The 27,323-nt window shown below is 30.8% G+C and overlaps 1 protein-coding gene across 1 annotated transcript in view; it reads right to left on the bottom strand.

Annotated features, from left to right (window-relative positions):
- The window catches only part of LOC115890850 (synaptotagmin-11), a 46,404-nt gene that overhangs the window by 2,708 nt on the left and 16,373 nt on the right, over positions 1-27,323 (bottom strand). The window contains exons 2-8 of the mRNA XM_030911202.1: positions 15,442-15,692; positions 10,181-10,285; positions 8,783-8,907; positions 3,959-4,088; positions 3,571-3,813; positions 479-593; positions 176-378 (exon numbers count right to left, since the gene is read on the bottom strand). Of these exons, the coding sequence (XP_030767062.1) occupies positions 176-378; positions 479-593; positions 3,571-3,813; positions 3,959-4,088; positions 8,783-8,907; positions 10,181-10,285; positions 15,442-15,692 (1,172 nt within the window). The remainder of the gene's footprint in view (positions 1-175; positions 379-478; positions 594-3,570; positions 3,814-3,958; positions 4,089-8,782; positions 8,908-10,180; positions 10,286-15,441; positions 15,693-27,323) is intronic.

The following is a 27,323-nucleotide window of genomic DNA, read 5'->3' as shown; positions in this document are numbered from 1 at the left end:
ACTCTAAAAATACTATGTCATAATTTATACCAAATTTTTAGGAACTTGTATGTATATTTAGAGATTACGTTAGAGATTACGTGGACAAGTACAATAGAAAAAAGGCTGAATATATTGCAACAACGATATCATGTATATTCACTAAGGTATAGTATTAAATTTTACAGTAATTTACCTCATTCTTAGTTACCCTGTCCCAATCAAGCAGCAAGAACTCCAAACTGATACCCTCCAGAGTTTGGCTGTTTGCTGGAATGTCAAACACAAAGCTTTCATTGAACACCGGCATCAATGTCCTCTTCTTCACGTGAGTTTTCTTTTTAGAAATTCTCTGGCCTTTGTAGAGAAGATAGATCTTAACGTAGGGATCAGCCAAACCTAGTGAATTTATTAAAAAAAATAAAAAAATTCAGCTCCTGTTTCGTTTATAAAATATAGTAATTATTAACAAAACATTAATTTTAATAAATGTATTTACCAGTCACGTCCATTTTAGGGAGATTTCTGGCTTTAAGTACCACTACTGTCAATCTATTGGCGGCTGGTTGCCAGCAAAGAGAAACCAATAGTTCGCCTCGGCCCTGGGATCGAATCTAAAAATTAGAACAAAATATATTTTAAATACTTATATTATTAATTTTTTGCTTTTAATATTACGATGCTAAAAAGAGTTATATCTGAGATCATCTATTTTTTATATAGAAAAAATGCGCATTTTATCATATTAACTCAAATATTACAATTTTTAGATTGTAAAAACAAAGACAGAATTCATAACGCTGCTCTACTAAAATGGTATACCAATATTTACAATTAAATTTTAATAGTTAGTTACACTGACAGTTAAATAATTTTTATTCAAAAAACACTATTGGAAAAATGGGTTGCAAAAAGTTGAGAATCAGATACAAATAAATTATGAATGAATATTTATTTTTATTAACTTCTGTAATTTTAATATACAGGATGAGTCTTAAATATGTGCAAATATTTTTAGGAGGAGTATATTTTGACCCCAGAAAGACGATTATGAGTTTTTGTTCGGGAATTTTTTTTTAATTTTTTGAAAATGTTTTTTCTTTTTAGCTATAAAACATAATTTGATATTTGATAAAATATATAAAAGTTAAGTATCAATATTCTGTAAACCCTATTTTATATAAATCTTTATGTTATTAAACATGAATAGTATACCGGTGTATATTCGTATAGTATACAGGTTTTTAACTGGACAGTTACTTATAGAAAAACAGAATGGCAACACTGCCTATGAGAACGCATGCTCTTATAGGGTTTTCTGCCGACTCGTCCCGTCGCGTCGTCTATCGACGAGCGGGCCGAGGTTGCCGTATTTCAACCATAAAGCTCTTGTCACGAGTAATAAACAAATTAACAACCTGTATATTAAATGTATTTATAATTATATACAGACCGGACCACCGTAGTAGTAACATAGGCAAAACCGGACGAATTAGCGTATACCCGTCCGCCGGATAAAAAGCAAGCGAAAAAATGCGATAAAATAAAAATAGGTAGATATGTGATAAGAATGTTTCAGAATTTGTATTTATTCGTGTTTTAATAGCCAAAACGAATTCATAGATTCTCGCGACAGTTCTCGAGTAAAATTTATTTTTTAAGTAAAATAATGGATGTTTACGAAGTTCGTGAGAAAATTCAAATTGTAAAATGGTATTTCCAAAATAGGTCTTATCGGGATATACAAACAATTTTTCCACAAACTTTTGTAAACACTTACTTACTATATCAAGAGTTATTAATAATTTTGAAACACATGGAAGTGATAAAGACAGTTACATTAAAGCGATAAAAATTTTCAATCTCTTACCAACTGAATTGAAAAATTTAACAGTGGAAAAGAAAAATTTGAAGAGAACTATCAGGTTTTGGCTAAGGCGGAATACTGATCGCCTGTAGCTTAAGTTATAAGTAATTGATCTTTATTTTTGTATGTATTTATATTTATTTTTGTTTCATACTTCTTAGTTTTTTAGTTTTTAGTTGTTAATTTTTTAAGTTAAACCGGTCCGCGTACAGAGCTCTGTCTCTCTGCGGTTTATCATGTATTTCTACATTGTAAATTAACTGGTATTAATAAATAAATAAATAAATATACATGGGTGCGTGTCCCCACAAAGACACAAAAAGCCTGATGTGTTGATTAATGAAGAACAGAAGTTAAAGCAAGTGTTCATTTGTGCTACCGCGGATCAAAATCCCACGTTTTCAAGTAATCAAATTGCTGAGGTAACAGATTCTTCACCTAGCACGGTTAAAAGAGTCCTTAAAAAGAATGGATACCGATCGTATAAAGCGCGCAAAACTCAGGAAATTTTCCATAAAGACCAATTTCGGCGTAGGGCATTCTGTGAATATGTAATGGAAAAAGCCAATTTAGATGAAAACTTTATTCGGCTTATAGTTTTCACCGACGAATCAAGTTTTCATTTATTGATACATCATAGCCCTACACAAGTGCGATATTGGTCTCGGGAAAATTTGGACAGATATTTTGAGGTACGCACGCAATATCCTAAAAAGCTAAATGTTTGGGGTGGTTTTGTAGAGGAGCATATGATTGGTCCATTTTTTATAGAGGGTAATTTAACTGTTGCAAAGTATTTGGACTTGTTACAGCAGCAGATTGTGCCTAGAATTCGTGAGTTATTGGGAGAAAGATTCCACAATGCCTGGTTTCAACAAGATGGTTGCCCTGCCCACAATGCCCGTATTGTTCAAGAATATTTGAACAATACTTTTCCCAACCGTTTAATTAGTGGATATAGAACTATTTTGTGGCCCGCTAGATCACCAGATCTTTCTCCCAATGATTTCTTTTTGTGGGGTTATGTAAAATTCAAAGTGTATGGTCATAATAGGGCTAATAATCTGGATGAGCTTCAAGTAAAAATACGAGAGGCTTTCCAAACTATTAGCCCTAATATGTTAGCCAATGTAAGACGGGGATTTTACGGCCGCCTAGGCTTCTGTCTAGCACAAGAAGGTGGTCTTTTTGAACACTTGTTATAACTTTTTTTATTTAGAGTAATATTTTATTTTTTTTATTTTATTGATGTATTTTTTAATTTTGGAAATGACTTTTGAGTTTAGAGAATTTATTTATTTTTAGTTTTGGCTTATAAACACACTCAAATAATAAATATTTAAGTATTTTTATTTTAAATGTTACCTTAAGTGAAGGTAAACACTTAAAATGAAAATAATTAATACTCGGCACTCCTCGCGTCGTATTTCTAGTCTGCTACGACCGACCCGTCCAAGCACAACTGCAACTGCCTACTGCCTGACCAGCCAACTAGCCGGCAGTGAAACTCAAGTACGAACGCAATCGGGTAAGCGTAAATTCGTCCGGCAAGTTGCTATGTTACTAGTAGCCTGGTCTTCTCTCTATAATAAAATGTGAGAAATTTAAAATCATAACATAAAATTTGTAAAAGGTATTAGGCATGATTTTTTACCGGTTTGAACATCCTATAATTTTTATGATCATACATCATACTGAAGAATTGCACATATTCTAATACTGACCTTTAAACTTCTAGGCTGAATTTCCCGACACAAAGCCATCTGCTGAGTTTCGATCTGAGCCACATCTACATTATTCAGAGCGCAGAACACTTCACCGATAATGTCGTCACGACTGTAGCGATCGAAACTCAGAATAACGAAATGTAGCGTGATGTTGGGAAGCTGGTTGAAACCGATACCGTAGAAAGTGAAGTCTTCATCGTACACGGGATTCCTGGTTTTGCGAAGAACACGGGTTTTAACCTATATAAAACCAAGATTGTGTAATCAGATAATTCGAAATAATATATTTTATGATTCTATGCTTATTAATTAAAATATATTGAATGAAGTTTCTTTAAATCTTTGCCAATTATAATAATTTTATTTAGTAATGGTTAATCTTTACCTTGTGTTGTTTGTCAGGCAGTAATTGCAGTTTGACATAAGGATCACTGGAGCCAGTGTTTGGATCTTTAGCTGGTAAATCCTTGCATCTTACAACGGATACTATTAAAGCGTTTTTGTCGTGTTTGTATCTGAAAGTAAATTATTTATTTATTTCTATATAAAGAAGAATGACAAAGATCCTTTCTACATAATTATTCATTATTTCTTCCAAAAAGTTGTGTTTTGTGTTTTTTAATTAAGCTTGCTCTCTCCCGTAGCTCATTTATTTTTTGTATATTCAATCATTCATTTTTATATACCTATATAACTTTTTTAAATTTTAATCTCTATTATTTTTATATGTTTTTTATTTTTATTATTACTTGTGAATTGTAAATTGTTTTAATAATCTGTATTAACATTAACGTAAGTTTACAGTTGGGGGTTAGAATAGTTGGCATCTATGATGTTACAATAGCAAAATAAAACACTAATTCACCATAAGACACTAAAAGACTTTACTTTTAAACAGTGAACGCACGTTTGGTTAACTATGTTAGCATCATCAGCAGATGATGCTAAAATCACATAAAAAATAATACCAAAAAAAATGTATAATAAATAAGAAAATATATTATTAAGAGAATATTTAAAAACATTTTTCAAATCAAATATAAATTAAATTACCAAATTAATGATTTTAATATTCAAATAATTCTCATTACTGTGAAAGACTGCGATGGATTTAAAGGTTTTTGATATGTAAATGTATTCGTAAGACCGGGAATTAATAACGAATTATTATAACGTTGAATGAAACATTGTAACACATGCAACTTTTGTAATTAACATATTAGATACATTTTGCGAAGGATTGAATTAAAGAACTTTATTTTAATTTAATTTATATCTAATATTCTTCACTTATATCAAACTATAGCTTCATTCAGAACCTCGCAATTAGTGGAATAAATTAGTCGTTTCAATTACACTTTATACTTTTTAGTTTACGATCGTTCAAAGTGTCTAAAAAACAATTAAAATTAATAGAATATCCTAGCAACAGCTTATTGTAGTCAGTTTTATCCATAGAGAAAGACAAATATTTAGCTTATACAACAATCAACTCTTGATTTCTAACCACAATTTCTCTTGACGGAAGATAATCAAAGGCCAAAATGACATTTGTCGCAAATTAGTAATAAGTATAATTAGTGGAAAAGTCAAAAGTTTGATAACTTTTTTTACTAATTGAAAATGCCTACCACTAATTTTGACGTTCTGAATGTTTACATTGAAATTAAAGGAACAACTTCTACGCTAATTGAAATCACTAATTTATTCCACTAATTGCGAGATTATGAATGAGGCTTATAAGCTGAGTTAAAAGTTTGATAACTTGTTCTACTAATTGAAAATGTCTACCACTAATTTTAACCTAAGCTAATTGAAACCACTAATTTAGTCCACTAATTTGAAGGTTCTCAATGAATCTTTAACCTTTAGTTAACTTTTCCACTTGATTATCTTCCGTCAAGAAAAATTGTGGTTAGAAATCAAAAGTTGATTGTTTTTATTAAACGGTTTTATTTAGCTCGACCCGTACGGTATTTATTTATTTGGGTCAAAATTAGAAATTGAAATTTAAGTACCTTCCTGTTGTCAGATTGATCTGAAATTTGGTACACACCTTTAGTTCCGATGACAATACAATATAGTAATATCAATAACATTGTAAATCTAAGATGGCCGCCGGTACAAAATGGCGGATTTCATATTTTTCCGCAACCCCTCAATATGGGTATCAAATGAAAGGGCTACACTAGTAGAATACTGTGATTATGACAAAATTTAAAATCCAAGATGGACGTCGTTACAAAACGGCGTATTAGGTGAGGCATGAGTAGTCGTGTCCAGAACAGTTGTGTCCAAGATTGTGTGACGTTAGAAGGACAGATAAAAAAAAAATAGGTGATTAGATGTACCTACGTAGTTAGCGGTAGCTTTACCACCCAAGTTAAGGTAATAGGTTAAAACGTGCTGAGGACTGTATGGCATTAGGGTGGCTAAAAATGTAATGTCGCAAGCGTTTTCCCCTCAAGATTGGGCGCCTCTTGTTGTATATTATAGCCTTGCCCCTCTAATTGACCTCTAGTGGGGTCGACCGTTAAAATGTCCATTACTCGTGGGAACAACATGGAAACAATAAAAAAAAACAAACAAAAAAAATTGTTTGAGGAAGGGCAAGCATACGTGGCTCTAAGTCGAGTCAAGTCTCTGGAAGGGCTATGTATTGAGGAATTAAATTGTAATAAATTATCAGGTAAAAAACCATGTAATAATCATGCACTAAATGAATTAAATAGAATGAGGAATATTCGGTAGGCATTTCCGTTAAATACTAAAAATTAGAAAATAAAAAATCGGTAAAAAAACTTTTAAGTTAAACGGTTTTATCTTATGTGGACTGAAAACTAGAAAATAATAATAACAATTAGGTATTTTGAACTTCTAGTTCAGAAATATTTTAGTACTAGGCAGAATAGATTTTAGGCATATTAGATTAAATAAAAACGTGGGGCCCCTCTGAAATCCTACCTATGGCACAGCATATCTTTATACTTTGGTAGATCATGAGCTCGGCGTTCGCTGGTGAAGCCGCCACGGCTGGTTATCCAGTTACGATTATAGTAAGTCGATGCAATCCACACTTAGTATAGAAGAAATTATTACAGCAATAGTTAATGGGCCCCACGTTTTTATTTTAGTCTAATATGCCTAAAAGCTATTCTGCCTAGTACTAAAATATTTCTGAACTAGAAGTTCAAAATACCTAATTGTTATTATTATTTTCTAGTTTTCAGTGCACATAAGATAAAACCGTTTAAGTTAAAAGTTTTTTTACCGATTTTTTATATAACCTAAATATTAGGCTTTCTCTATGGATACAAGGATACAACTGACTTAACGCAAGCTGTTGCTTGGATATTCTATTAATTTTAATTGTGTTTTTTAAACATTGTGAATGATCGTAAGCTAAAAAGTATAAAGTGTAATTGAAACGACTAATTTATTCTACTAATTGCGAGGTTCTGAATGAAGCTTTACTATCACTAATTTTGATCATTTAAAAAAAAACGTAAAATAAAAGTATTACTCGATTTATTGATCTGTATGAATCAATTTGAGCGTGTACTTAAAACGTTGTTTACAGCCGTATTAGGATCGGTCCTAAACAAAATTTTCACCTCTTCCTCTCCAAGGGGAAATGGTTTTCTCGTTTCAGCCTGGCCGATCGTGAATTTTCCGCATGTGGGCCTAGCGGGAAATGGGAAACGATCGACACTCGGATGGAACTGGCCGTTATCGCTTAGTTTTAATAATTGAGAAGGTGAAGGAGAGTAATGCGTGACAACATGTAATTTGTGGTCAATTGTTCTATATATATTTTTATAAACAAAAAAAAAGTTGGTAAAACATGCCTTGATAAACTGTAAAAATTTAATATGCTCTACTTTCTTTTAGTTAGTTTTAAAATTGTTATTTTATATCTATAAGGTCCTTAAAATACAGTGGTGATTTAAATCTTTCCGATGAAAATAGAAAATCATCTTAATAAGCCATAGCATAAAGTTTGGATATAGTTTACAAAACTAACGTAGTTTCTAGGGTTTCATATTCATATTCGTTAGATTGAATTTCAGATAGTTTTGATGATTCTTAGGTCTTTCAAATATAATAATTATTGTGACTCTCTCTAACGTTTTCGCTACTCTTTTTTGTTTCAGACCAATCTTTTTAATAAACAGACCAACAAAGAATTCAAAATAGATGTAGAGTATCTTATCCATCTAAGATTTGATGATGACATAGCCCTAATTGCCAATAATCCTGAAGAACTACATTACAAGTACAAATTAACGAACTAAATTCAGCCAGCAATAAAATAGGTCACAAAATTAATTTAGTGAAAACTAAGTTATGTACGATGCAATGTTAGAGAGAATAGACATTTAGACCAATAAATGACAGAACACTGAGTAGAAGAATGAAAATATTGGGACAATTATTATATTAGAGCTGCAACCAACACAGCTCTGGATCTCTACTACCAGAAATCAACAGAAGAATTAAGTTAGCATGGAGTACTTATCCTATTCAAATCTAGAATGCCACTTCATCTAATGAAGAAAACATTCGATCAATGTGTACTACCAGTCATGATCTATGCGTGAAACACGGACACTTAAAACGGATATTATAAGGAAACTGCCGGTCACACAACGCGCGATGGAACGAAATGTGCTGGGAATAACCAAGAAAGACCGTAAACGAATAGAGTGGATACGATAAAAGTACCCAGGTAATAGATATCATCCACAGAATCAAATCCCTCAAGTGGCAATAGGCAGAACATCTGGCAAGAATGATTAACAACAGATGGACAACGGAAATTACAGCATGGACAACAGAGAAATAAGAGACCTAGAAGAAGACCAAACCTAAGATAAGACCATGATATTAGGAAATTAGCAGGGATAACTTGGGCCCGCATAGCCACAAAAAGACAACAATGTGATGAAGCCATACTACACCATAATTATTGGAAACCTTAGTTGAATAGGTTGGACATATTGATATATTTTAATGCAAAATAGCAATTTGTACTCGTTTCCTATCCTCCTCTACTGAGGTTGCTCCTCTTTCTAGGCATTGATGAGGAATTATTTTAACACTTTTCTTTATACATATTTTATATTATACTTTATTATGATATTGTGTAAATGCAGATATATAAATCATGAGAGTAAAAACACGTTCATATTTTTTCCATTCGTTATACCTTAGCTTGAATACAAGTTGTCCCAGATAAGCGGCGCTTTGTTGTAAGTTCTTTTCATTCACTTCCTGTTCTTCTTTGGTCGGAGTTTGACGTTCATTCTCTGTCATACAGCTATCTTTGACGACCTAGAAATATATCAAAATTTAATAACCAATAAAAAAATAACTTAATACGAATACAGTATATTAATAATAAATAAAATAACTGATAATTTTTATAAATAGGTTTATTTGGAGTAAATAAACCCCTTTGGAGTAAATAAAGTCCCTTTAGGGACCCTTTAAAACTCTTTTGGTCTTACAGCTAATAAGTAGTATTGGTTTCGCAAGGTCCAGTCTTGGTCTTGCTGCAAGGCTCTTGTAAGTCTTGCATTTTTTGAATAGATTTTTTTCTAGAGGCACTTTCTACATAGAAAATCTTTAAATAAATAATATTTAGTAGTAATTTAATGCAAATAGAACTTTAAAAAGAAATTATTAGAATATATTATATCTAGCAAAAAATTTTATTTTTCAATACTATATTATATCAGCATTTTTTTTTAAATTCAATGCAATAGTCCGGAAAACTCTATTGGTAATAAATTAAAACAATAATTTTAAACAAATAAGTAATTTCTTATGCCGTAAAAAGACTGCAAGACTCTTGCATGCTTGATCTTGGTCTTGCACAAAAAGCAAAACCAAGACCAGTCTTGCTTATCACTAAATATGAATAATAATCATATTTAAATCATCGACTTAGTTTAAATACAATTTAATAATGTTTATCGTAAGAATCATCAATTATTATCGAACAAAGTAAACAAATAAATAAGTATCAATTTTCAGTGACAGAGGATCTAATAAATAGAAAAAAAAAACATCTATCGACCAATTTCGTTTTTCGAGTCCATTTGTATCTATCTATTATATTTGAGAAATAGCTTTAGACAGAATGAACAAGAAAAAGGCGAAACAGGCTCAATAGAGACGATGATAATTAAGTTACAAATGCCGGGCGAAGGCCTTTAGAAGCTTAAAAATTTGCTATAGGGCGCACTGTATTAAATTAGAGTTCATTGGAAGAAAAAAGTAGTAAGAGAATATTTTTGTACAGCTCTACGTGTCAAGTCACAATTAAAAAACTTCATTTGTAATTTATTTAACTTAATAATAAAGTGTCTTAAAATATCTTCTTATAAATTGATCAATACAAGTTAAGGAACATAAAACACCCTAGCAAAATTGCAGGGCATCCACGGATTACCTCGCCGCATAGGATATCCAAGTTTTTTTTCTAAGTTACAATATCTTTCAGTTTAATTTAAATCTTGTACTTAAATATTTGTCACTACTTCTCTCAAAATTAAGATACGAATACCAAGCACATGTACACAAAATATTAGAATGTACTTACTTGAGTCTCTGTTTTGTGGTGTTCAACTGGGCTTCCGCTGGATACTCCACTTTCTAAAGGACCTACAATACTTCCAGTTGGACTAGGAGTATGAGGTACGGACATCTAAAAATATTTATAATAATTTATTTTTTTATTTATATTAACTATAAAAAATTAAACTTAATGCTATAATCATAAATCGTATAATACTGTGGTAAAAGTTCGAATATGACGATATACTATTAAACTAAGTAATTCAAATCTATCTAAAAAGTTATTTTCATTAATTTATTAATGATTACAATAATAATCAACGTTGAAGATCATTTATGAAAGTAATAAAAAGCTGGAAATTAAGTTCAAGTTTAGATTTATTATTAAATTAAATGAGTTTTTGTTGACTTTGTGGTATTAAAAACTCATTTTCTTTATTTAAAAAGGTAATTCTCTTTCGTAATGAATCCAGGTTAACCTTTCTGTAACCAAAGATATAGAGCAAGCAAATTTAACTTAGCATTAAAGAACGCATATTCTAAAAATATTTTACACCAAGAAAACCGACATATTTAAACTAACGTTACAAGATAAAAATATTCTATTATTCAAGAACTATTATGTAACATCGATATCAACTACACCAACATATTATTTAAATATCAAACATATTTTCCGTTACAATCATATTAAAAAATATTTTATTTCTACATATTTTGTTAACCTAAGCATTTTTTTTACTTGGTTTATTCTTATTGTATCTGTATTCAATTAGTGCTTTTTGTCAAAATAAATCATTAAATATATTTTAAAAATGGGTTGTTTAAAAAGGTTGTTGTTTGAAGTTAAGTGGCGCAGTCGGTAGGAATGCTGATACAGGGTGTTTCAAAACAAATGCGAAAAACTTCAGGGGGTGATTCCTTGTCCAAAATAAAGAGTAGTTTGCTTTATAAACGTTGGGTCAAAAGTCAACCATTAGGGAGATATCGCGGTACAAAGATGGCGGAAAAATAATGTTTTTATTTTTATCTTGAAAACGAAAAGAGATAGACTAATGAAATTTTACGGAAGCATTACTGTTATGAAAACACACTTTCTGGTAATTTTTTCACTTTTTTAAAACGAGTGGAAGGGGTTGAAATAAACTACCCCTATCATTCTTGTTAATGAAATTTAAAGAAAAATCTTATCAAACACATGCAAAAAAAATTAATTTTGATAGTTTAGTTTATTTAGAAACTTTTTTATCTCTTGTGTTTTTTTGATAAAGCTCAGCGATTTGAAATTAAAAAATAAAATATAAAGCATTACATGTCAGGACAAAAAACATTTTTAGATAAAAAATCTAGTGGGCAGCTGTAATTTTTTTAGGAAAAGATCTAGTCGGCCGCTGTCACTTTTTAGGATGTTTCTAATATTGTTTTATTTGACATTACCCTACTGCAATACGTTATTATCTAGATTATTATTATTATCATTATTATCACTAGATTCTTAATCTAAAAATATTTTTAGTTCTGACATGTAATGCTTTACATTTTATTTTTTAATTTCAAATCGGTGAGTTTTATAAAAAAAATACAAGAGATAAAAAAGTTTCTAAACAAACTAAACGTTTGATAAGATTTTTCTTTAAATTTCGTTAACAAGAATGATAGGGGTAGTTTATTTCAACCCCTTCCACTCATTTTAAAAAAGTGAAAAAATTACCAAAAAGTGTGTTTTCATAACAGTAATATACTCTGTTTTTTTTTCTCAGGTAAGATTTCGACAGACGATGACAGAAGAAAAGCAGATGACGTCCCATACCAATCTATTTATTTTACTAAAAAAAGTTTCTAATAATTTTTAAGTTATCTATGGATGGGTTTAAATATAAATCCGTCATACGTCGTGACTTGTTGTTTTTAACCAGTTTTATTGGTTTATTTAAAAAATGACAGATCGTATTTCAATTTTATTGGTTTGACGGAACGATGAACGACAAACGGACGCCGATGCGTATGAACTCGCCTTTAGATTTTTGTCATTTTTCGCTTGTCAAAGTCTTGCCAAATTATAGGTTATAATTTTGTGTCAACTTTTGTTAAATACCCTGCGTTTTGGAAGATGATGCATTTTGATTCCTATTATTACGTGTGTTTTGTGTCTTTTGAAGTCAAGTGGAGGAAAAATCGAGTGAAAATTAACTGTAGACCCAGAGCACAGTTTATGGTTAATACTCGCTGCCCAGGCAGGTAGTTTATTTCAACCCCTTCCACTCATTTTAAAAAAGTGAAAAAATTACCAGAAAGTGTGTTTTCATAACAGTAATATACTCTGTTTTTTTTTCTCAGGTAAGATTTCGACAGACGATGACAGAAGAAAAGCAGATGACGTCCCATACCAATCTATTTATTTTACTAAAAAAAGTTTCTAATAATTTTTAAGTTATCTATGGATGGGTTTAAATATAAATCCGTCATAGGTCGTGTCTTGTTGTTTTTAACCAGTTTTATTGGATTATTTAAAAAATGACAGATCGTATTTCAATATTATTGGTTTGACGGAACGATGAACGACAAACGAACGCCGATGCGTATGAACTCGCCTTTAGATTTTTGTCATTTTTTACGCTTGTCAAAGTCTTGCCAAATTATAGGTTATAATTTTGTGTCAACTTTTGTTAAATACCCTGCGTTTTGGAAGATGATGCATTTTGATTCCTATTATTACGTGTGTTTTGTGTCTTTTGAAGACAAGTGGAGGAAAAATCGAGTGAAAATTAACTGTAGACCCAGAGCACAGTTTATGGTTAATACTCGCTGCCCAGGCAGATATACAGTCTTATACACCAATGAAGTTGCCATCGATAAAGTTTGTATACCATTTCGTCGTAGATAAGTGCATCTCGTATATGGTAGAAGGATCAAACTAAACACATACTAAAAACTGGAGTAGCTGTAAAATATCGACATCACACGATAGGTAAATAATGGATTTTAGTACTGCAGAAAAATAATGTCAAAAGGTACTGGTTTAAAAAAATTAAGATTAAAGTTAATTAATCAACCTTTAAGGTATAAAATTTGGTAGGTGTTATTATTAATAAAATAGTTTGTTTTATTTACCTATATTGTTTTATTTATTCCTGTGGAATATTACAAATTTGTATTTGTACATAAGCTATATTGATAAATATAATCATAAATGCGGGTAGTTTCATAAAGCTTGAAAGGAAATAATAGTTCTTTTTTATATTTTTTTGGTATGTAGTGTCTTGTTCTTGTTTGTTATGTATTAACACATACCGTTTTTATTAAATAAAATAACTCAATTACATTTTATCAGTTTTATACAGTTTTTTTCACAATATTTTGAAGTAATCACTTGTCATCTTGTCAATCAAATTTTAAATATATCCTGCTATGCGTTCCAGTTGTACCAACTTATTTCTTTGTAAAATAAAAAAACTACTTTGAAATTAAAATGACAGACACATCTATCACTGTCAAGGATCTTCTCGTTGAACAGACTATACTTCTATAAAATTTCATTAGTCTATCTCTTTTCGTTTTCAAGATAAAAAATAAGAACATTATTTTTCCGCCATCTTTGTACCGCGATATCTCCCTAATGGTTGACTTTTGACCCAACGTTTATGAAGCAAACTACCCTTTATTTTGAACAAGGAATCACCCCCTGAAGTTTTTTGCATATGTTTTGAAACACCCTGTATATTACTTGTTCTATGATAAAACTACATGTATATATAACTCAGTGACCATACTGTTCCCCAAAAGATTTATATAATTTTTCTTCTTTGATTTTTATTTCATTTTTAATTTGTTATTTTACGCAATATACCGACAGTGGTAGCGTGGTACCTCAGTAGAAGCACCGCTGCGACTGTTTTTCATCAATTAATCAAGGTATTTTGATTGAAAAGAAAAATGAAAGAATCTCAGATTTAAAATAAGTTAAATTAAAGTTTTAGGACAAGACTCAGGCTTGTCACATCTGTACTCACAATAAGTAATTTACTAAACAATAGTAGCGTAGAAAAATATATCGTGAATTGACAAGCTAAAAAATAATAATTTACACCTATTTTTTTAGTCTGATGCGCAAACTTTTGAATTGGAATGATTTACCTAGTTTTTACTCAGCTTTAATAGTTTAATATTTTTTTCCTATCTTACTAAAAAATTCTACCCCCAACCAAAATAATAAAATTGTTTTTTTTCTCCCGGAGAGGAATGTTAATCAACCTACATATTAACAACTTTTTTTCAAACTATACATAACCGCTGTCCGCATATACAGTATGTCCCCGAATTGTCTTGGCAAGAGGAAAAACTTTTTTATTATTAACTTTTTGAGAAAAATACACTCTTTATAAAAGTTTCTGCTTGTTCTAAAATGGCTAATACCGTTAACACTTTTCCAAATTTCCATACCCCTTTAGAGAGAAATACACAAATATAAAAATATAATTTAATTTTTTGTTCCAAAGTAGTCCCAAATGTCAAAACGTTTTTCTATTGTACTATAATTTCGACTTCGCTCTTTGATTGATGCTTAGTATGAATTCTCACATCATTGCTATTTTAGTTAAAGAAGCACAAAATGTATAATCTAGAAACATTGACAAAGAGTAGAAACATTGAGTAATAATCGGAGTTAAACCAAAAAATGTGCTTCTTTAACATATTCAAAACAGCATATCATATGACGTTAATCAAAGTTAATGACCATCTATCAAACGATGAAAACCTAAAAATAATTTTTGTAGAAACGCGTTTTAATTTTTGCTTTGATTTTTGGAACTTCGTCAACTATATTTTTTTTATTTTTCTTGAAGATGGTATGGAAATCTGGAAAAGTACCAACGGAATTAACCATTCTAGAATAAGGAAAAACTTTTATGAAAAACTCATTTTTCTCAAAAAGTTAATCATAAAACTTTTTTTCTCTTGTATAGACAATCCGAGAACATACTGCGGTATGAAAGAAATTATAGATTACAGTTGGGGGTTGGAACTTTTGGTGTTTACCACAACAGCAAAAATAAATAACAACACTAATTCACCACAATACTTCAAAACATTTTATTTTTGCCCTGGAAGTACGTTTCTATAACAATGTTAACATCATCAGCGGATGATTAAAACAACAGTATTAATCATCCGCTGTGGATTATAGCAAGAGATTATAACAAAAATTTGAACAAAAGTGTAATATGAAGCTTTTTGGAAATAATAGATCATCCTGTTGGTATACAACAAAATAAAGAGTGAACTTACACCTGGTGGAGTCTTGGATAATCCAGTCGGGCTAGGACTCTTTTTCAAGTAATGGGTACCTGTTCCAGCGCCTGCAGGAGATTTAACAGCGGTAGGTCTCCTGTGCGAGTGGAATGCCAAGGGCTGGTCCGGTCCATTTCGTTTGGTACGAAGTCTGCGCCTGCGCTGGTAACAGTAGTACGTGGCAGCCAACACCAAAATACCGAAGAGTGTTCCGCCGACACAAAGACCAATTATCGTGGGGTAGTTCACTATAATGAAAAAAAAAATGCTTAGTATTTTTTTTTAATAATAAATTGTTGTTAATAAATTAAATACGAATTAGTCGTGTACTGTAAATAGTAATGAACGAAATTTGATATGAAAAGTTTTTTAGTATTTAATATAGTAGAGTATTTCTAGTTTACGTCTTATTTTTGCTGCTAAGGCTAATCTGGACGGCACCTACTTTGTTTACGCGGAATCCAAACCGCGGTCGTCGGCCATATCATGGTCAATAACCTATCGACTTGGCAAATGTCTAAATCGACTCTTACTCACAAGATATCCGATCTCATCCGGCCACAAACCGGCGTGAATGCTATAACAGCACTGCAGAGTTTTCAAACAGTCACCCGTCTATCCACTAGTATCGCCTTGCGTCGCTTAACTTCGGTGATCTAACGGGAACCGCTGCTTTGACGTAGCTGGACCGTTGCCCCTTTTTTATTTATTATCATAACTTTTTTGGTTATGATCTACATCTAGTGCTCAAACAATACTATAAAATCAGATTTTTATAAAAACGACTACAAACAATTTACAACTAATATAATTTATAAATGTAATTTTTAGACTAGTTGATGTTATATAGAATTAATAATTAAGTTACATGTCATGATGTCATGCGTTTGGTTTAGTTTGGTTATTTCTTAAATTATCATAACTTTTTTGGCTATGATATGCACTTGTCTTAACCTTTTATTTCTTGTACAACTAAATCGATAATTTTAATTTTTATATTAGTAAAATTGCAGAGTATTATTAATAGTTGCAAGTTCAATTAATTGACATAAATGGAATAACTAAAAGCTTTACAAGTTTAGTACACAAAAAAATTATAGATTTTTTATTCGATTATGCTTAAATATAATAGAAATTAGATTAGTCTGTTTTCAATTTTCCTTTTTTCAAAAACTAACCGATATTTTTATTGTAAAAAACCAAATTTTTACAGTCTGGCTCTTCATAGTGCGTACTTTGAATTAAAAAAAAAGATTTTCCATATATTAAAACTATAAAAAGTAAAATGTCGCGTTGCAATAAATATATTTAAATTAGAAAAATATATTTTAATATATAAAAAATGTATTTTAATAATAATAATTACTACCTATAATATTTGGTTAGTTAATCACCGCGACCTTACAGATTTATTGTGTGTTCCCTTTTCTTGAGTTATAACGCTTTATAACTTATCATACAGTCTCAGGGCTTTAACAAAAGCAAGTATCTGAGACAGCTCCACAGAGGCCAGCTCTCCATCCTCGACATCAGCCGTACTAAAGTTCGTGGCACTCAGTGATAAGGTGTTCTGGTGTTTCCCCATTTTCCCCACAGAATCTGCATTCGCCGTTGTGTCTCAGCTTCAGCCTACTAAGGTGTTCATTGAGGAAACAGTGTCCTGTTAGAAACCCCGTGACAATCCTAAGATTGTTTTTACTTAAATCAAGGAAAATATTTGATTTTTCTCGGTCGTAAACCTTTTTCGAGTGTCTTAGACAGATCGAGGACACCCATTCCAAGTTACGGATGGAGTCTTCCAGATTCTTCAGTTCCGCTTTCAGTTGGTTTCCAAAACAGAACGGTTCTGGTCCAGTTAGTAGAGTATTCGCTCCTTTTATAGATAGATCATTTGCTTTTCATTGCCTTCTATTCCTTGGTGAGCAGGCACCGAGAGTAGGAGGACTTTATTTTCTTTGCCTAATTTGTTGAGCTTCTATAGGCATTCTTTGACCAACTTCGAATTGATGGTTACTGAGTTGATCGCGTTTAGTGCTGCTTGACTATCAAATAAAATGGTTATTTTCTGTTTTCGATAGTTCCCATCTAAGATAAATTGTACGCATCTTTCGATAGCGTACATTTCTGCTTGAAGAATGCTGGGTTCGAATGCATTGATTCAGAGTATTCAGTTTTCGGCCTAAATACTCCTATCCCTGTCCCTGCTTTGGTTTTGGAAGCATCGGTATACCACGTTATAGCATGGTTGTAGTTTCTAAAATAATCAGTTTTTACTTAAAAAAATCATAAAATTATTAATAAATATATTTATAAAAATTTCAATAGGACACACAGGAAAAATTTTCACCTAAAAAATATTCGATTATATTAAATGAAGTTACTTAAACGTATGAATTGTGGCATGTATACAAGCACATACTACAATAATAGTAGTACAAATACTAAAAAGTTGTATCTAAGAAAATAATATTGCTTTTAGTTTGCTTTACAAGTATTGTGTAGTAATAAGTTCACCATTTTTTATTAAAAGAAACACAAAACCTTTTAGTAAAAGAATTTATGGAATACTCTTGTTGTTTTCTTGTTTCTTTCAATTTGACATTACTTAGCTAAGGACATAAAAGAGTCTAGAAAAACAACATTAAAGGACAAAACTGGTAACGTTCCAATATATATCTGATGTTGTTGAACCGAACTTGAACTTTAGTTTTCTTTTATTTGATTTTTATTCAAAATCTTAAAATCAGGTAAAAAAGAACAGTTTTGTTATTTATTAAGCTGTCTGTCATTTTAATTCAAAGTAGTTTATTTTATTTTAAAAAGAAATAAGTTGATACAATTGGAACGCATAGCATGAAATTAATATATTTCAACTAGGTATATTTCAAATTTGAGTGACAAGTGATTGCTTCAAAATATTATAAACAAACTATATAAAACTGAAAAAATCTAATCGAGTCATTTTCTTTTAAATTGCAGTCTGTGTTAATACAAAACAAAGAGGAATGTATTTTAAACAAATCATCACATACTAAAAAAAATATTAAAAAGTATTTCTTACTTTCAAACTTCAAGAAACTTCTTGCAATTAGCGTAGAAGTTTGTTCCTTTAATTTCAATGTAAGCATTCAGAACGTCAAAATTAGTGGTAGACATTTCCAATTAGTCAGAAAGTCGAAAAGTTATCAAACTTTTGACTTTTCCACTAATTATACTTCGAAATTTGCGACAAATGTCATTTTGGCCTTTGATTGTCTTCCGTCAAGATAAATTGTGGTTAGAAATCAAAAGTTGATTGTTTTATAAGTTAAATATTAGGCTTTCTCCATGGTACAAAGAAAACAAGGTATGATCGATAGCGGCTCTAATTTCGTTAAGTTTGCGCATACCACCTGTGACGTCATACGCCATACAAAAAAAATATCCATATTGTTCCATTGCCACTAATAAAAAAAGACCTAAAATAGGGAAGAATTAGGACATAACCCCAAAAGTTATGTTTTGACATCGAGCTTGACATTTAAAAAATTATTTTCACATTTTGACACAATCAAATTTCACAGATGACACAATCTGTTTGACAATTTGAAATTGGCGCGCAGAGCTTGCCGACCAATGGTGCCGTTTATCACCTGTGACGTAGTGACCAACCTGCGCAATATCATACCTTGTATTCTTTGTATCATGGGCTTTCTCTATGCATACAACTGACTAACGCAAGCTGTTGGTAGGATATTCTATTAATTTTAATTGTGTGTTTTAAACATTGTGAATGATCGTAAACTAAAAAGTATTAAGTGTAATTGAAACCACTAATTTATTCCATTAATTGCGAGGTTCTGGTTTTGAATAAAGCTTTAAGGTTTTTTAATTATTTTAATTAAAAGTTTGGTATTGTTTAGATTAAATAAAATACCCATACCTATACCGAAAAAGATTTCCTGTCTGGATTCATCTTTTTTACCGGCTTTTTATAGGTAATAAAATCTTTATTGCGCAAGTAAGTCATGTATAGGGGTCGTGTAGCCGAAACAAGGCAGTCTAGCTAAGAAAACACTAACATTTTCTATCTGTTTTCCCTTGAAATTAAGTTATATTGCACTAGGGTATGCTGTAAAATGTTTTCATGTTTTTATGGTTTAGTGTCATGTGCTGAATTAAATCTAGAAGGATAGTCTAGTAAAATCCTTGTTTTAAAAATGGTTTTTGTGTTGCATGTATATTTATATTTTACTAAATAATGGAGAAAAATTTAAAGTTTACTTATAAAAGAAATACACACTGTACGGTAGAGATGAGCAGAAAATCGCAAACTGCGATTTAATCGCAGCGATTGTAAATTCGCAATTGCAACCTGTGATTCCTTTCCATAGCAAACTGCGACTTGCGATTTAAACATATATCTGCCGATTTTGGATTTTTAGGCAACCAATATTACACTAGTTGCGATTTGCAATCGCAGTGGGCACGCGAACGAAGAGTTGCGAACGAAAATCACAGCATTGCGATTTTCGTTCGCACCGGCGGTGCATCGGCACGGCACTGAGAAGCCGAACGATGAGCTGGGAACGAAAATCGCAATATTGCGATTCTCGTACGCACCGGCCGGCGCGGCGGCGGCGCGTCATCAGCACGGCAGTGGGCAGGCGAACGAGGAGCTGAACGAAAATTGCAGCTCATCCCAGTGGGCACGCCAACGAAGAGCGGCGATTGCGATTTTCGTTCGCAGCTCCCAACACATCGGCCTAGACTAGATCGCAAAATCACATTTGCAATCAGGGCCCCGTAATTTTTATGAAGCGTTGGAAAATAGGCTTATATATGTTTGTATACCGCATAATATATATAATTTATTAGTTTTAAATTTTGTTAATAGTTTTAGATTTATAATATAATTATGGATTGAGAAGGTTAAAAAATTCTTGTTTTCGGTTATGACTAATTATAGTTACAGTTGCTCCCAGGTAATGATTCAGGTAAAATGATTCATAAGGACAGTTTTGGATTCAAATTATAAAAAGTTATCTATTTTTATCCTTTATTTACTAGAAGATATAGAGCACAGAAAAGAAACAGCCCTTTTTATTTATTATATTTTGTTTATATACTATATTATTATAAACATTTTTATAACAATCCATAATATAATATAATTTTCTGAATATACTAACAGTTGTGGATCGGCTGCTATGTTAATTTAAATACATCCTTTACAATCAGTTTTTTCATTTTAGAGAAATTTCAAATATAATAAAATGTGATATTGTCCTTTTATTTATCTAAAAGTTCGAAAGTTTGCACTTCCACTGGACGGGCCGTATCAAAGCCGTCGGCGTCGGCTTCTTTTGAGTTACATATAAAGAAAATGTTTTTAAAAGAAAAAAAGATAAAATAAACAGTTTTTTTTCTAGTTATCTGAATTAAGGTTGGCGGCAACCTTTTTTATAATAAATTTTTCGTTAGTATACCTACAGATTGTCTAAAAAACATTCGAATATTTTGAACATTTTATGTATTTTTAATTTCCCTTTTAAATTTATTCGGTCTGTTCTAATCAAAAATGTTTAAATAAAGGAAACTAAGTTATTTGTAGATTTTTTTTTGGTATTGAATTTTTAAAATTTTAAGTGCAATATGTGTGCAGCAAAAATATCATAAAAAACACGCACTACAAATTTTAAAAGGCACATGGCATCGAAACACCCAACAGTTTCTTTGTAAGTTTTTATTAAAAAAAATATTCCGCTATTTATTCTGTTTTTTATTAAAAATTTTGGAATTGAGCTTCCCAGTTTACAGCGTACCAATTTAAAAATATCAAAATCGCAATCGCAGGTTACAGTCGCAGCGATTTATAAATCACAATCGCAGTTTCAACTGCGATTGGAAAATGGAAGATTTTTCGTTCAATTTTGAAATGGCACCTGTCTAAAACAGCCGGTGCGCATTAATTCATTTGGATCTCTACCAAAAGATATAGCCTCTTACTTAGAATTTGAACATCCGGAGGAATATACAGGCCATTGCTTCCAAAGATCTTCTACGTCCCTGCTGGCAGACTCGGGAGCTGATCTTTTGACAGTAAAGCGTCATGGTGGCTGGCGGTCTAACACTGTGGCGGAAGGTTATATCGAAAATTCCGCCGAAAATAAAATAAAAATAGCGTCAAAAATTTTAGGCGAGACGGGAGGTAGTTGTAAAGCAAACTTTAAAGAAATAAAACCAAGTAACCCAGAGCCCTTTCAATTTGCCACGGCTAGTCATCAGAATCAGAATTTGAATATATCAAATACAAGTTCGGGAAATGTAGCTGCTTCGTCAGGCATTTACTTGAAAAATTGTTCAAACTGTATCATTAACATTTATAATAAATAAGTTTACATGGTTTTATAATTATTATAAATAGAACAGTTTATTTGTATTTAGTAGGTATTTAATGCAAAATAAATGTTTTACAAAATATTTTTTTCCCTTTGGTAGTCATCTAAACAAAGAGTGCAGTAATAAAAATCCGTGAGTTAAGAAGCTCTTAGCTCACTCAAAATGCGTGAGTTAAGACCTTCTTAACTCACCGACGTAGATAAAATACAACAACAGCATCCATACTATATTTGATTTTTATTAGTAAATCTCAACTTATGGGAGTTGTCTGGTTTACGTTAGTTGATAAGTAATATTAATCTCAATTAATTAAAAATAATATCGACAGTAAATAAGTAGTCATTAAAAGGTGTATAGAAATATAATATAAAGCTAGTTAATAATAATAATTATTTTAATAACAAAATATATAATTATCTCGTAAGAAATTCGGCTTTAGGAGTAAAATATTACACATAAAAATAGGATACGGAATATCATTCGTTATTAATACCATTTCAAATCCCAGAAGCATTAGTATAAATTATTACATTTCCCAATGAAGCCAGTGAAATAGAAATTGGAAACTGGGTATTTAATGTCACGTTCAACTAAAAGAGGATACGCTACTCCCACGCTTAAAACTTTCATTATTAAATTTATTCATGCTGAATAATTCTAAAGATAAAATAGACGATTTACATTCTATAATATATTTTATTATTGAAATGTTATTTTTAAATATTTAAGGGTAATTTGGTAAAGCAAATTTCAAATGGTAATGACAATTTGTATTTTTATCATAATTCATCTCAGTATGAGAACCATTTTATTGTAAAATTAAACCTTTTATTTTTTTTTCAATTAATAATGATGCGATAGAATTATTGTATTTTACATAAATACAATAAAATATACAGTGCGTATAAAAAAATAGAAAAAGCAGTTAATGAAAAAAAAAAGTTCTTGCGAAATTTATTTAGTTTGCCCAATAACAAGAAATATCATTTTAAAATATGTAATATGTCCTCTAAAAAAATTGTTTTTTAAATAAAAAGAGAGGTAAGTAGGCAATATACCCAAATGTAACAAAGAAAATAGTTGTGGGAACTTGATTTTGCATCTATGAACTGATTTTCATAAAGCTACAGAGAATATGAAAAATTATTAATTTTTGGACGAATTGGATAGGATTTTTTATCTATAAGCCATTGCCAATCAGTATTCTGAAAGTATGTTCTAATATTACAATAGGTAAAGAGGCATTTTAATACAGTCTAACATAAATGAACGTATTGCTCAGACCTCCGTAGAGGTTAGTAATGTATGGCAATCGCTTCTTTTTGATTTTAATGAACATAAGAAAAATATTGAAAACAAATAAAAAATAATCATTCACAGAAAGTTTGAGGTTTTTTGCTTTTACCGCATTAAGTAATAATTGTGATCAGGTAGTAATACGCGTAATATCGGGAGACGATAATGCAATTTTATCGTCGTGTAAAAAACTATATTTTTTCCATATTTACGTTTTAAAAAATATTCAGAAATTATTATTTCAAGGCATTTAATACGAGTAGAAAAAATATTGTGCTGGGTTGGCGTTGGTTTCTACGTAATTTGACAAATAAATAAAGGTGTCTCTTTAGTTGGCAGTTTTGAGTCAATATCATAGACAAACAAATAAAAAGAGACTGGCATATTAAATGGCAAAAAGAGGGACAACGTTCCCGTAGGGCAACTCAGAACGCAAAATTTCGTTCTATTTATGTCGATCTGCGCATTGCGTCTATTGGGCCCACTATCTCATTCTAATATAACAAGAGAGAAAGAAGCAACCATATAAAACGTAATTTCTAAATAGAAATTAGCACAATCGCCTTTCGTTTTCGTCATCATGACAACCAAGATGACAACATCATGACAATTCGTCATGTTTGTTAATTTTTCTTTTGGTGATTTACCTTTTTTCCTAAACTCTCCACATAGATAAATGCAACAAGTTTAGATTGGAAAGCACGTAAAAATTTTAGGTCGCGAAATTATTTTGGGTCGCGACCGTTATACGCGATCTGGCGCTGCTATAGCGGTCGCTAAGAACAACGGCAAACAAAAACAGAAATAATTTTCTCTTGTCAAAGTCAGAATCTTCAAAAATATAATAATCTTTCAAAATCTAAACCGCTCTCATTAAAGAAATTCCGAAAAGTGTTTATAGCATCCATTTTCAAAGTAATTACTGCTATGTTGTGAGTTTAATTCAAGTTTTATTTACTCCAACCGGTGATAATTGTGAAAAAGTGGCATTCAAAACTTAAAAAGCTGTGCTGTGAACTGCAAAAACCATCGTGGATCGTGGCATAACATCGGTTTCCAATGTTTCATAGGTATTTCATACATGCGTCCTTATAGAAAATAAAGTTTCTTGTATGCAACACACTGTATTTTATTTATAAAATTAAACAAAAATAATATTAAATTTGAATAAACAATATTTGGCGATATAATTCCGGAAAAAGCCGAACCGCTCCGAAATTTTCAAAAGTTTTGGGTCGCGACCGTTGCAAGAATAGCGCCAAATAGTGTTTACATTGTCCTTATGGGCACTTTCCAATCTAAACTTGTTTCATTTATCTATGACTCTCCATTTTATTGACTTATGAATATGGATAGGTAACAAATACCTTTATTCCATATAGGTATTTATATTTTGTTACTTATAATTTTCGGTTATACTATTTGTTATTTTATTTGCTGCAGGAGCCAGTATCATCTATTTTTTGTATGTATTGGTGCCCCTTTTCTCTGATAGATATGTTAAAGACACCCGGTAAAATAAAAGTAAGTAGTTATATTTATCATCTTATTAAGAAAAATGTAGAAGTCCTCTCTCTTAACATAACAAATTAATACAATTATTTTTTTTCATTTTTTGGGTAGGTAGTTTATAGCTGGTTTATAGTAACCAGAAACTTTATTAATATACCTATTTATATATATATAATATATTATATTATTATTTATATACTTTTGTTTTAGGATTAAAACTGGACTTAAGAATGGTTCAGGATCATGATTCTCGTAAAGTCTTCTTTGCTTGGATATTCACTTTGTTATTGCAATTAGGCAGTTTTTTTCGAAAATGAGATTTTTAATGCCCTTTAAAAAAATTGGCCGATCGTTTCCTGCAACAGTCAGTTCTTCTGCATTTAAAATTGGTAGGTGGGTGGAATAAACGCTGTTATTTTTTGTTATTATATTATAAAAAGTTTATTTATTTTTATGTATAAATAAATATGTTTATAAAACAGTACAATTTTTGCTTTTTTTATAATTTTCCTTATAAGAGGTAGTATTCTTTCGTTCTGAAGAAACTGCAAATTTTCACTTAAACTGATTTATTCCCTACACCACGTTCCCTTTTACGTGGTATAGGGAATAAATCAGTTGAAAAAATTTTCAGTTTCAGAATGAAAAAGAATACTACTAATAAAACTAATTTAAATTTTCCGCCAGCCAGAATGTGCGATAATGTCTTACGATACGTTTTATACCTATCTCTTTCTTTTTCATATAAAGCACACCTAATAAAGAAAGATAGCAATAAAGACGTACGTTCTGCCATGGTCCTGCTAATTGGTTTCAAAATTGTTATTCTGAGTTGCACTACGGGAACGCGGTCCCACTCTTTACCATGAGATTTGCCAGTTTCTTTTTATTTGTTTCTCTATGGTCAATATTTTTTAATTCTCCTTCGTGTCGATTGCTGATTGAATTGGAGCCAGAAATGGCTCAAAACGAAATAAGTAAATTACCAACAGATATTCAGGCTGAGGCGACAAACGCCATATCCAAACTAGTTCATTTAAATCCCGAATACCTTATAAAAACGAATACAAAAATTTTCAAAAATGGAAGCAATTAAATAACGTGCGAGAAGAAATAAAGTTTTTAACCTATCCTCGCTGTTAACTTTGAATACCGCGATGGGCCTCAAATATGGCCGACTTAAATTCCGGTTTATCAGTGTCGTTCTAATTTTATTTAAAAAATGTAAAACTATGATGTAGGGTAGACGTGGGGTAGACTCAATAACTTGTTGTTTTATTTTACGTTGTGAATAAATGTTGGTAGTTATTAAAATTGTTATAAGAATATATAATTCTAATAAAAGTAGATAAGTTATAATAAGTATTTGTTAACACAAACATCCGATACGCTACTGAAGCAGGTAAGTCAAATCAATGCCCTCTATAAAAGATCAGCCTCCGGGCGGACTTTTGTTTACTTCATCAGCTGTACATACTTAGATATTGGGTTAGATTCTGTATTCATATTTTGTCGGTTGATTTTTGGTATTATTTGTTATTGTAGTGCAAAAAACTAATTATTTTGGTGTTTAAGTGACATAAAGTACTACCAGATATATGGTCACTATGATGGTCACTCTGTTTCTCATGAAAAAACACGAAATATTACACGTTTTGTTAAGTGCTTTAACCTAAAAGTGCCCATAAATTTTTTATTTATCGTGACTTTTGTGTGTGTTTTTTAAGACTCTAACAATTCATCAATAAAGCTTAAGTGTGTTTATGGTGCTATGCCTCATCTTTGTTGTGTTCCTGATGGAAAGAATAGTTATACTAGGCAGCTTAAAGTATCCGGAAGAGCAAGAAAAGTGGGTACGAGTTATAAATCAAGACAATTCTATTGAAAATATCTTTAATAAATTTAAAAATAATATTCTTCCAGGATGGTATTAAAGAAAACTGGACAATTATGTTTATTTTATTCATATTGTGGAATCTCCACTCCAAGTGTTGTTGGTTCAGCATCGATAGATTCAAACACGTAAGATAAACACGTAAGTAGGTATTATGATCTAGGGAAAAATAAAGAATATGTGTATTAAAGATCATGAAAAAGATTATTATTTTGAGTTCAAAATTAAAAAAGATTTTTGTAAAGACAAGAATGATAAAGTTTAAAAGAAGAATGTGTTTTTGTTTGATAATATAATGTATGTAAAGCATAACATATTTGTTCAGTAATTTTTACTGAATATTGTTGATTATTTATAATACCAAATTAATATCAAATATTTAAGTGATGGCAGAATAAATATGAATAAAATAACAATAAAATTGGTATATTTGCAATACAAAATTAAGTTTTAAGAATAAAGGTGTTACTAAAAATATACTAAGAAATTCATATTTCTTTGTTTTAATTGGTCGAATGTTATTTACATTTTATGTAAGAATTATACCGTATCATCGAAAAAAATCGGCGTCTACTTGGCTTGGAAATGAACATCGATGACATTCCCTAAATAATTGTACACATGTACACATAAAATAATTAACTAGAATTTTACAATCTTGGAAAATTTGATATTCTTGAACCTTGTTTCTAAATATTCTAAATTTTTTGATTTTCTTGGGATTTAGGTTCGGGAAAAACGCTGATTAAGTTTTCATTTGGTTTTTCATTATTTTTATTTGGTTTAAAAAAAAACC

The sequence above is a fragment of the Sitophilus oryzae genome, unplaced genomic scaffold (genome assembly GCF_002938485.1).
Source record: "Sitophilus oryzae breed Bouriz unplaced genomic scaffold, Soryzae_2.0 scaffold_934_pilon_pilon, whole genome shotgun sequence".
Lineage (NCBI taxonomy): Eukaryota > Metazoa > Arthropoda > Insecta > Coleoptera > Curculionidae > Sitophilus > Sitophilus oryzae.
The sequence above is the reverse complement of the archived record's forward strand: the minus strand, read 5'-3'. Positions and strand labels throughout refer to the sequence as shown.